Genomic DNA, 12,381 nt, shown 5'->3' with positions numbered 1-12,381 from the left:
GGGAAGAGAGGAGATCAACAAAGGTTAGTCTGCCAGAGTCCTGCCTTGATTGTGCCTCTGGACCAGAGTTTGGCTTGTATCCATTTTTTTTTATCATGTCTTCCAAGAGTCAGCAGTTCTGAGGTTTTGCAGAATAAGGTAGTATTCCTTTACCCTTGCACGAACTTTCATTTGAGAGTAAATGAAACTGTTTTGCAACCCTCTGTGTCCCCGGTTTTTTTTTATAGAGTCTGTTATATAACCAGGGCTGTGTTCAGGGGTGTCCAGAGTAAGCCCCCCCCCCCATCCTGGCAACCCATGCTCGCTAGTTCTCACATTTGCAGTACACTGTTGCATGCTTGCTCTGAGCTGTGAAATGTTCTAGGAACTGCAACTCTTCTTTGGAGGAGAGATCTCTGGAAGCTTCTGGTTTCTTTACAGCATTGACTTTATTTGGCTCGGTCATGTTGTGAGAATGGATGATGGCCGGATCCCAAAGGATCTCCTCTATGGAGAACTCGTGCAAGGAAAGCGCCCTACAGGTAGACCACAGCTGCGATACAAGGACATCTGCAAGAGGGATCTGAAGGCCTTAGGAGTGGACCTCAACAAGTGGGAAACCCTGGCCTCTGAGCGGCCCGCTTGGAGGCAGGCTGTGCAGCATGGCCTTTCCCAGTTTGAAGAGACACTTGGCCAACAGTCTGAGGCTAAGAGGCAAAGAAGGAAGGCCCACAGCCAGGGAGACAGACCAGGGACAGACTGCACTTGCTCCCAGTGTGGAAGGGACTGTCACTCCCGTATTGGCCTTTTCAGCCACACTAGACGCTGTTCCAGAACCACCATTCAGAGCGCGATACCAGAGTCTTTCGAGACTGAAGGTTGCCTACTACTACTGACTTTATTTACAGATATCTCCGTTTGAGCATTTGGATAAAGCACACTCCTGAAAGCAGTGTCGGCTACCTGTTTCGAAGCACATCTGTGGCCGCAGCTGCCGAGTCTTCCTCTCCACCTCCATTGCAGTCTCTTCCCAGAAGGGACTGTATCAAATGCAAGCACAAAGGGGGAGGAGACCAGTGAATAAAGACCACAAGATCAGCAGAAACTTTTTTTAAAAATCCCAACATATGGGGGTGGTGTGTGGGGAGAGGGGAAACGCGAGCCAACTCAAATACCTGGCCAGAAAAAATGGCTTATTAACCAGGCACTGAAAGACCATTGGTGGAGCACCAAACAAACCTTGGAAGGTTCCAGTTTGGGGGCTGCATCCGAAAAGACTCTGTTGTCTGTTGCCACCGAATGGGGTTCTGATGATGGGGAACATGCAACTGAACCTCTGTTGACAAAGCAGTGAAGGGCAGCCAATGATTTTCTCTGCAACTTGGAACCTCATTCATTTTTTCCCCCCTCCTTGATTCTCCTTTTTCATTCAACCCAGTTCTGGTGAATGCATGATCCCTCAGTATCACAGACTTCAGAATCATTCTATAGGCGTGTTGTAAAATGCAAAATCATTACTTTGTGGATTTTTACCCTGCTTTTCTACCACCCAGTGTGGCATCCAAAGTGACATATAACATAAACTTAAAACAATTAAAACAGATCTGACACCAATGGATCACCAATTAAATTTAAAAAAGTGCCAGTCCAGGATGCCAGCAGTTAAAAGCTTCTTGGAATAAAAAAGTCTTAAGGCCCCGCCAATTTGGTTTCTGGAGAAGGAGCTGTTCTTAATTCCAGGGGAAGGGAAGAGAAGCCACCACCAAAAAGGCCCTAGTCTAGCTGCCATTCCCCTCGCCTCTGCTGGTGGTGGAATAGTCAGAAGGGCTCCCTCTGATGACCGGAGAGTGCAGGTAGTATATGGATAGCCTCTTGTTGGTTTCTCAGCCTTGGCTTGTATAAAACCTAGAAACACGCACCTCTGAAAATGCAGGAAACTGCATGGCCTGATAGGAAGGAATGAGAATCTCCTGACACATAGACGAACAGGCCTTGCTGAGGGAGAGTCAGCATGGCTTCTGTAAGGGTAAGTCTTGCCTCACAAACCTTATAGAATTCTTTGAAAAGGTCAACAGGCATGTGGATGCTGGAGAACCCGTGGACATTATATATCTGGACTTTCAGAAGGCGTTTGACACGGTCCCTCACCAAAGGCTACTGAAAAAACTCCACAGTCAGGGAATTAGAGGACAGGTCCTCTCGTGGATTGAGAACTGGTTGGAGGCCAGGAAGCAGAGAGTGGGTGTCAATGGGCAATTTTCACAATGGAGAGAGGTGAAAAGCGGTGTGCCCCAAGGATCTGTCCTGGGACCGGTGCTTTTCAACCTCTTCATAAATGACCTGGAGACAGGGTTGAGCAGTGAAGTGGCTAAGTTTGCAGACGACACCAAACTTTTCCGAGTGGTAAAGACCAGAAGTGATTGTGAGGAGCTCCAGAAGGATCTCTCCAGACTGGCAGAATGGGCAGCAAAATGGCAGATGCGCTTCAATGTCAGTAAGTGTAAAGTCATGCACATTGGGGCAAAAAATCAAAACTTTAGATATAGGCTGATGGGTTCTGAGCTGTCTGTGACAGATCAGGAGAGAGATCTTGGGGTGGTGGTGGACAGGTCGATGAAAGTGTCGACCCAATGTGCGGCAGCAGTGAAGAAGGCCAATTCTATACTTGGGATCATTAGGAAGGGTATTGAGAACAAAACGGTTAGTATTATAATGCCGTTGTACAAATCGATGGTAAGGCCACACCTGGAGTATTGTGTCCAGTTCTGGTCGCCGCATCTCAAAAAAGACATAGTGGAAATGGAAAAGGTGCAAAAGAGAGCGACTAAGATGATTACGGGGCTGGGGCACCTTCCTTATGAGGAAAGGCTACGGCGTTTGGGCCTCTTCAGCCTAGAAAAGAGACGCTTGAGGGGGGACATGATTGAGACATACAAAATTATGCAGGGGATGGACAGAGTGGATAGGGAGATGCTCTTTACACTCTCACATAATACCAGAACCAGGGGACATCCACTAAAATTGAGTGTTGGGCGGGTTAGGACAGACAAAAGAAAGTATTTCTTTACTCAGCACGTGGTCAGTCTGTGGAACTCCTTGCCACAGGATGTGGTGCTGGCGTCTAGCCTAGACGCCTTTAAAAGGGGATTGGACGAGTTTCTGGAGGAAAAATCCATTATGGGGTACAAGCCATGATGTGTATGCGCAACCTCCTGATTTTAGGAATGGGTTAAGTCAGAATGCCAGATGTAGGGGAGAGCACCAGAATGAGGTCTCTTGTTATCTGGTGTGCTCCCTGGGGCATTTGGTAGGCCGCTGTGAGATACAGGAAGCTGGACTAGATGGGCCTATGGCCTGATCCAGTGGGGCTGTTCTTATGTTCATATGTTCTTATGTTCCTGCAAAACTGGTCCATTCGCTAGCGTGACCCCAGTGACTGGGACATCTCTGAGGTTATGGCCATGGAGAATGCATAGTGAACCGTCATAGTTTCTCTCTCCCTGCCACCCTTTATTTGGTATCAACGGGTTTTTTGTGTGAGTTCTTCTAAAGTTTCTTCTACCTATAATTGCATCCCATAATTCTGCAGGGAACAGCAAAATGAGTGCTGACAGTCACATAAACATGCATTATAAGCCTCAAGGCTGTGCCGAACTTTTGCATATTACTGGATGCAATCAACTACTCTGAGCAGTTGGGTGCAGTGAAGAAATTGGGAAGCTGTGGTTGCCGCCTGCATGCGCCTGTCTTGGAATTGCTGTGCTTGTGCAGTTGTTCATTTCCTAGGAGAGAGCTCATTTAGCAGTGATTGAGAAGATCGCTACTGAGCCAAGGGGTCCCCCAGTTCAAAATGGCTCAGCCAGTAATTAACTGGGCAACCTATGGTTGGCCTGGGGGGGTGCTGATCTGTAACTGAGAGAGTAATTGGCCTACCTTACAGGGGTGTAAAGATTTTTACTGTGTAAGCCATCTTGTTAACTCTTTGTTTGGGGAAAAATGGCATATTTGCATAACAACATTGAGATTATCTTTTTGCGATAACTTGGGTAGGGAGGTTTCCACCTGTTGAGGAACAGGTGGGAAACCCTGGCCTCTGAGCGGCCCACTTGGAGGCAGGCTGTGCAGCATGGCCTTTCCCAGTTTGAAGAGACACTTGGCCAGCAGTCTGAGGCAAAGAGGCAAAGAAGGAAGGCTCATAGCCTGGGAGACAGACCAGGGACAGACTGCACTTGCTCTCGGTGTGGAAGGGATTGTCACTCCCGAATCGGCCTTTTCAGCCACACTAGACGCTGTTCCATAACCACCATTCAGAGCGCGATACCATAGTCTTTTGAGACTGAAGGTTGCCAACAACAACAACAGGGTAGGGAGAGCAAGTGCTATAAACATTCTTGGCTGAATGCTTTGCCCCCAGTTAAAAGTTAGACTATCCACTGTAACTAGAATTTCTGGTGGAATGCCTGTGACTCAAATCCCCCAGGTTTGTCCACTTTTGCATTGTACAAAGGCCTGCAGCTGATCCAGAGAGAAGTTTCAGCTTTTCCTAGCTGTAACTGAGTAACGTGATTCAACATCAGTGGCGTCGCTAGGGAGGTACAGGGTGTGTGGGCCTCACCTGGTGACATGCGTGGAGAGGGGGGGTGACACCACTACTGGCCAAAAAAATTTAAATCTTGGTATTTTCAAATAATCCTGTTATGTTGTATATCAGTCAATGCGTAATTTCATGCAGAGTTCAAGGAAACAAACATGTCAAAATATCTCCATTCTGTCAAAAGTTATAGCAAAAAAACCAGTGGCAGTGAGGGGCAATGGTATATCATCATGCCCACTGCCCAGGGCGTTGCCCTGCCCACTGCATGGTAGAAGATCCATCATAGGTATGATGTACTGGCCTCCCGAACTAGGTGATACAAACTTTAGTGACACCACTGCTCAGCATCAGAATGTCTGATGGAGGCTGGCAGGCTGGGTACCATAACTTAGGGCTGTTGATTGGATGTCTTCTAAAAAAAAATAAAATTATTTGATTGGCAACAGGCAAATCGGTCTGATTAATCACCCAATAAAGTTGTATTGGAATTCCTGCAAAAAAGGAACTAAACACCATTAAGCACTGTAGTTAGTAGACATTTTTGGCATCCATCTTCAGTCTCCAATCTGTTCCTCCTCCTTGCCCCAAATGCTTGTGTCATCGCAGAATTATTGTTCCCAAATGATTTTTTGCTCAGCAGATAATTCAGGGATGGGTACAAGAGGTAGGATCTTTTCTGTGGTGGCACCCAGACTCTCCATTTGGTTCCACAAGGTATTTAAGGCTTGCCTGTTCAGCAGTAAGGCTGCTGGGTTGGATGCATCCCTGAAATTGAGATACCTGAGGTGGGGGGCCAAGGGCGTTGCAGGACTGCCAACACTTAAATATATTGGGGGGGGGAATCTGGTACTGAGCAGTGATGGACAAGGACAGTGTAACAAAAGGGGATTGCTAAGGATTTGGGGGATGGTGTGGGGCTGGGCGGAAGGCAGGTCACAGCGAGGTTGCCACAAAATGTGACTTTTGCCGAGTTGCTTCTGTCAAACAACATAAGAACAGCCCCACTGGCTCAGGCCATAGGCCCTTCTAGTCCAGCTTCATGTATCTCACAGTGGCCCACCAAGTGCCCCAGGGAGCACACCAGATAACAAGAGACCTCATCCTGGTGCCCTCCCTTGCATCTGGCATTCTGACATAGCCCATTTCGAAAATCAGGAGGTTGCGCATACACATCATGGCTTGTACCCCGTAATGGATTTTTCCTCCAGAAACTTGTCCAATCCCCTTTTAAAGGCGCCCAGGCCAGACGCCATCACCACATCCTGTGGCAAGGAGTTCCACAGACCAACCACACGCTGAGTAAAGAAATATTTTCTCTTGTCTGTTCTAACTCTCCCAACACTCAATTTGAGTGGATGTCCCCTGGTTCATATTTTTGGAGGTAGCACCTCTCCAGGAAAGATTCCAGGGATTGAACCTGTGGCCTTTTGTGTGCCATGCAGGTTCTTGACCACTGAGCTACAACCCCTTTCCCAAGCTGCTGGCCTGTAGCGCAGCCTAGCACTGAGCTCCCTTCTCTGAATCGGCAATTTGTTCAGTCTATGATTTCGCAGAGTTCAGCAAGGTTGGCCCTGGTGATTCCTAGGCTCGGCCGTCTTGCTGCCAGAGGCTCTTTACTTTGGCACCATGGGTGCTTGGAATAAGAAAAAGGAATTGGGTCAAAGAGCCTTTCTTCCCTGGCAGCAGAGCATTGCAAGGTGATAGTCTGCTGAGGTCAGCATAGGCTCTGCTCATAGGAAGAGATCTCTCCCTGTAACAGGGCTTCGGTCTTTCATCAGCAGGTTGCTTGTGTCAAAAGATGGATCTGATATGGGCTAACCAGCTGCTCCTTTTGAATTGGATGCTCCTTTTGGAGTGAGGAGGGAATGGTGCCCTTTTCCTCCCCTTCATCTTCAAGGATCACAGAGGCAAGCAAGTGGGTGACAGATTTCAGTGCGCCTGCTGGGATAACCAGTTCTGGGGCAGGTGTGGCTGATGCAAGCCCTCTGGGGTTATTGCTGCAGGTAGCTCTGGAGGAGGCGGAGTTGAGGAAAAGACGTCTTATCAGCAGAGCCTCCCTGAAAATCTGGCAGCCTTGCTCCAGGCTCTCTTCCCTGCCTGCCTTGTCTGCCGCTTTGCCCTCTCCCAAGAGCCGTTTTTGTGTGTGTGTGATGTTCAGTCTCTGGCTGCTGTCCTCCCTCCGGCAGCAGGACGGCAGGGACGACTGATAGCAGAGGGTGTCTCCCAAATGGGCGTGCTTAACATCCGTTTCTTTCTGTTCCCAGGACAGAGGAATAAAAATCCCCCGGCAGTTGGGGAGAGGACCGAGCTCCTTCATCCCCGTAGAAGAGGTAAGATGCACTGCTTGTGTAACTTGGTTGTCTCCCTCCTCATCTCTCTCCTCCCCAGTCCCCACCCCAAAGCCTGAGTCCTAGTTTGCTAAAAAAGTCCAGCTTGCAATTGTTGTACTTGCCTAGTGACATACAGGCATGGGGGACCTGGGGTCGCTTTCAAATGTTGAATGACCTCGGGGCAAAAGGACTTGCTGCAGGGAGATTTGAGGAGACCTGGGGGAAGTATGTCTTGACTTGTCAGTTATCACCCCCCCCGGGGGGGGGAACCTGTGTGTGTATGAATACATTGAACCAGCGCGTGCATAATGAGGGAAAGTATCAAGAGACCTGGCTGGATTCTATAACAGGTACGAGTGAATGTGTAAATGTCAGTAACTCTTAACTGGGTAGCATCCAGTGCTGCGCTCAGACTTCCTTGCAAAAGCCTCCTTTCCCAGCTTCTTACTGAAATGGTGACTTATGATAGGGGGTGAGTGGGCTTCTGTAGGAAAGGAGGGCTTTCCCCTCCCCCCAAATAACTCAACTACATAGTCAACTATTTTCTCTGTAAACCGCTTTGTGAACTTTTAGTTGAAAAGCGGTATATAAATACTGTTACTAATAATAATTAAACTTATAGGAGATGTTGAAGATTTGTATGCTACTCGAGTGAACGACTACAATGAACTGAATGCTGCCAAACACAAAGAAACATTAAGATAGCAACTTAAACCTACAGAATTGAATTACTATGGGGAAAAAAACCCTGGTTTTAAACTGGGGAGAAGCACCAATAACTTTACCATGGTGAGGGGACCCACCTAGTGGGTCCTGACCCACAGTTTGAGAAACACTGAATTAATAATGTATTATAACAAAAGATTTGGTGGCCTGTAGCCTATGTCATTTGTTCATGTAGCGCCATCAATGTGCATAGTGGGAAGAGCGATAGCTGGAGGAGTTTACAAACTGTTTATTTTACTCCGAAGCAAGCCCATGGTGTTCAGCAAGACTTGTGCTGTATACTCACTGGAAACACCCTTAGCTACAGCTGTCCCATCACTTTCATAGACCACATGCTTTGTACACAGAAGAACAAGGGTCTGCTCCCTGGCGCCTCCAGGCAGGGAAGAGAAAGATCCCTGGGTTGTGAAACCCTGGGTAGCTGCTGCTGTTCAGTTTCACACAATGCTGAGCTCAATGGCAGCTTCCTGTGTTCCAAAGGTGCTTTACAAGAGATGTCAGGTCCCTGCCCTGAGGGGCTTGCAGTTGAGAAACAGAACAGACCTAAGCAAGACTGCAGAGGAAGCGGAGGGGCATGGTGTTGAGATAGACTGTGCAATTATACTGTGAGCATGTACTTTGGATTAGGTGAGGGAGTTGAGCCAAAATGTACGAGTGTAACCTTTAAGGCAGTGATGTCAAAGCTGTCTCACACAGAGAACCGAAGTTAACCTTCATGGTGCCTTCTGAGCGCCAGAAGTGACGTCATTAAGCAGAAAGTGACATCATGAAGCAGATGGTAGCCAGAAATAAGTGCTTTGTTCTCCCACAGAAACTCATTAGCTCAAGGGTGTCAGACGCGTTTCATGCAGAGGGCCAAAGTTGGCATTCATGGTGCCTGCTGAGGGCTGGAAGTGATGTCATGAAACAGAAAGTGACATCATTAAGCAGGAAGTGATGTCGTGAGGCAGAAATGGTTGGTTGGCAACCTTCAGTCTCGAAAGACTATGGTATAAGCCTACAGCACCCAGTATTCCCAAGCGGTCTCCCATCCAAGTACTAACCAGGCCTGACCCTGCTTAGTTTCCGAAGCAGAGGATGACGGGGAAAAAAGTACTTTGTTCTCGTATAGAAACTCATTAGCTGCAAATGACAGGAGGGAACATGTGCAAAACTTGTTCATATTTTCAGAATATGAGAGAGCCCAGTTATCAAGCTGGGAGAGCCCGATTACAATGGGGGTCAGATAAATTGCTTCTGGGGTCCGCATACGGCCCCTGGGCCTTCTGTATGACACCCCTGCTTTAAGGTGTCCCAAGGCTTTTTCTTGTATTTGTGTGGGGTTTTTTGGAAGACATAAGAACAGTGTTTCAGGGCAACATTTGAGGGAAGGACTCCACAATTTAATTGCTGAACAGACAGTAGGGCTTGTAAACTGAAATAATGTATTTCTGTACTCCTTTACACACACACACACACACACACATACACACACACACACACACACACACACAGCCTCTTGCACTGTGTGCCTGTTGATTGACCGAAGCAGCAGAGGTTATGCTTGTGTTTGTGCTTTCCCCTTGGCAAGTGTTGGGACAGACCCAGGTGCTGCAATTGATCAGGAAGTGTCAGTTCTTCGTTGCCACCCCACCCTCTGCAGGCAGCCCACTCAGTAAGGAGGCGTCTCTGACATTTGGAGCACGGGAGAGCTGATTGCAACAGAGAGAGAGCCCTTGAGTTCCTTTCCTGGCCGCTGTGGTGGGAGGGACCCACATGTAACATTGCCCTGTGGTGTCATCACCTCCTTGTTTATCAAGTGACCTTCCCTCCCTGTTTTTGTACACAAAATATGGAAGAGGGAACATCATGTGAACTATCTCTCCAGCTTCTATTCCACTCATCAAATTCCAACATTCGCCTTTCGGGGGGGGGCGGGAGAGAACGGGGGCAGGCAGCACCTTTTGGCTTTTGTCTGCTGGCAGCGAACCTAGTTTGGCAGTGACCTGCTTTCTCTCTGGCTGTCCTCATTTCCAGGGTCTCCCCCCCCCCCCCCCCGAGCCCTTGTCGGTCAGGCTGGAAAGTTGATAGCTGAGTTCCTGGACAGCAATGTGATGCTGGCTGCTGAGCTGGTTCCTGCTTCCAGAGACAACACCCTGGGGGATTTTGACTCTGGGAGCTGACAACCTGCAACTTCCCTGTTGGAGGGGAAAGGGACGGGAGGTGTGTGGTGAGCTGGTGGGAAGGACATTTTCTGAATTGAAAACACAGCTGGACTGTGTTGGAGAGATGAGCTGCCGTGGGACTAATAGGTTTGTCTACTGTTGCATGTTGACTGCACCCTAAGGGAGCTGAGAGGGTGACCCCCTTTCTACCACTGACGAAGAAGATGGGTGTGCAGCATTTGTCCTGTGCTCAAGTGACTGTAGCCTAGTTTTGGGGTTACTTAAAGCCTTTATTACAGTGGTTCTTCAACTTTTAGCACCAGGACCCACTTTTTAGAATGAGAATCCGTCAGGACCCACTGGAAGTGATGTCATGACCAGAAGTGACATCATCAAACAGGAAAATTTTTAACTATCCTAGGCTGCAATTCTACCCACACTTACCCAAGAGTAAGTCCCATTGACTATCATGGTTAAAAAGCATATACAGAGTAGCCCAGTGGTTCTCACACATTTAGCGCCAGGACCCACTTTTTTAGAATGAGAATCTGTCAGGACCCACTAGAAGTGATGTCATGACCGGAATTTTAACCATCTTAGGCTGCAGTCCTACCCACACTTACCCAGGAGTCAGTACCATTTATTATCGTTGTTAAAAGAATATACATAGTAGCTTGTTAAAAGTACAGTTCTGTAACATTTCCCCAGGTGCAGTCACATACCATGGTAGCATCAAGTCTAATATATGAAAAATAAAATATTGAAATGAATGGGGACCCACCTGAAATTGGCTCGCAACCCTCCCAGTGGGTCCCGACCCACGGTTTGAGAAACACTGGAGTAGCCTATTCAAAGTACAGATCTGTAGCATTTCCCCAGTGCAGTCACATGCTATGGTAACATCAAGTCTAATATATTTTAAAAAAAATATTGAAATGAATGGGGACCCACCTGAAAGTGGGTCCCAATCCACAGTTTGAGAAACACAGCTTTATTAGATTTTCTCCTCTCTCACCCCCACTGTCAGGTTACCACAGCCACCTCTATTGGCCTCATGGGTGGCCTGGCCCTCTAGGTGTGTAAGAGCAGAGCTAAGTAGTCTTCTCATTGCTCCCGCTTCCTATTTGTCTTTGACCCGTGGTAATAGCCTAGAACAGTGTTTCTCAAACTGTGGGTCAGGACCTACTAGGTGCGTCACAAGCCAGTTTCAGATGGGACCCATTCATTTCAATGTGTATTTTATTGGTATGTGACTGCATTTAGGGAAACGTTACAGAGTTGTACTTTGAACAGGCTGCTATAGATATGCGTTTAACTATGACAGTCAATGGGGCTTACTCCTGAGTAAGTGTGGCTAGGATTGCAGCCTTTGGGATGTTGGGGGAATTTTTTTTAACCAGAACAGCGACTGCTTGGGAGGGTTAGGGGGGTTCTTCTTTATTTTAAATAAAAGTTTAAACCTATTGTACACTTTTAATTTACTTACTTTTTAATTAATTAGCTTTGATTTTGTTGTATTGGGGGTGTTAAAAATTTTCCAGCTTGATGATGTCACTTCTGGCCATGGCATCTCTTCTGGTGGGTCCTGACAGATTGTCTCTCTAAAAAATGGGTCCCGGTGAGAAAAAGTTTGAGAACCACTGAAGATCTGTGGACTGCTAGAGTCACAAGTAGCAAATAGCTGCTTTTGCTTAGAGGCGCCTAAGGTGCTGTGTCCTCAGTTCATATCTCTCCAAAGTTATGAGCTCAGTCTCAGAAGCTAAGCAGGGTCAGGCCTGGTTAGTACTTGGATGGGAGACCACCTGCGATTACTGGGTGCTGTAGGCTTATACCATAGTCTTTCAAGACTGAAGGTTGCCATACAGTAATGCTAAGCAACTAGCTCTCAGCCCAGCTCCCTATCTTTCTGCAATATAGAGGATAATAGCAACATCCCTACCTGACAGGGATGTAAAAATATACTGCGATTGGACACAAAATGCTTTGAGTAACTTCAGAGCACTCTGTCAGTAGCAAGTGTCTTTCCCCTTTCCTCTACCTATCTTAGATCTTACAAGAAGGAGCAGAGAGTGCCCAGCGGCACCTCTTCATTGAGGCATTTGTTTCAACGGGAAGAGTGGATAATATAACCATGGTGATGGGGCTGCATCCAGAGTATCTGACAAGCTTCTGGAAGACACAGTATCTCCTGCTGCGGATGGATGGTCCTCTACCATATCACAAGCGCCACTACATTGCCATCATGGTGAGTGAGGAGGCCAGGGATTCGGGTGTCTGAATTTGATGGACAACCAGTGTTTGAGTCTCAAGTATGAGCCTCTTGTCCTGACTAGTTTCCCCCTTAAAGATGTCCTTCTGTGCAAGATGTCATTTCTTTAGTTCCATGCATCTCTAGAAAGGGATTTCAATAAATACCTTTTAAAACTTCTTTTACATTCTGCCTCTCTTTTATCAGGGAGTTTAAGGCAGCATCCATTACTTTCTCAGGCAGCCTCCCATTGGGTTAATGTTGACCTGCTTAGCTTCAACAAGGCGGCTGTGTCATGTGCCTCCAGACTATAGTCCTAAATTTGCTTTGATATCGCACCACCAGTTCTCTAAGGTTCCA

At 47.4% G+C, this 12,381-nt stretch overlaps 1 protein-coding gene across 3 annotated transcripts in view; it reads left to right on the top strand.

Moving 5' to 3' along the window:
• SESN2 (sestrin 2) overlaps positions 1–12,381 on the top strand; it is a 62,307-nt gene that overhangs the window by 34,973 nt on the left and 14,953 nt on the right. For all 3 annotated transcript variants that reach the window (XM_066638662.1, XM_066638661.1, XM_066638663.1), the window contains exons 2-3: positions 6,838–6,903; positions 11,821–12,018. In XM_066638662.1, coding sequence (XP_066494759.1) covers positions 6,838–6,903; positions 11,821–12,018 — 264 coding nt within the window. The remainder of the gene's footprint in view (positions 1–6,837; positions 6,904–11,820; positions 12,019–12,381) is intronic.

Source organism: Tiliqua scincoides, chromosome 10, assembly GCF_035046505.1.
Source record: "Tiliqua scincoides isolate rTilSci1 chromosome 10, rTilSci1.hap2, whole genome shotgun sequence".
NCBI lineage: Eukaryota > Metazoa > Chordata > Lepidosauria > Squamata > Scincidae > Tiliqua > Tiliqua scincoides.
The sequence above is the reverse complement of the archived record's forward strand: the minus strand, read 5'-3'. Positions and strand labels throughout refer to the sequence as shown.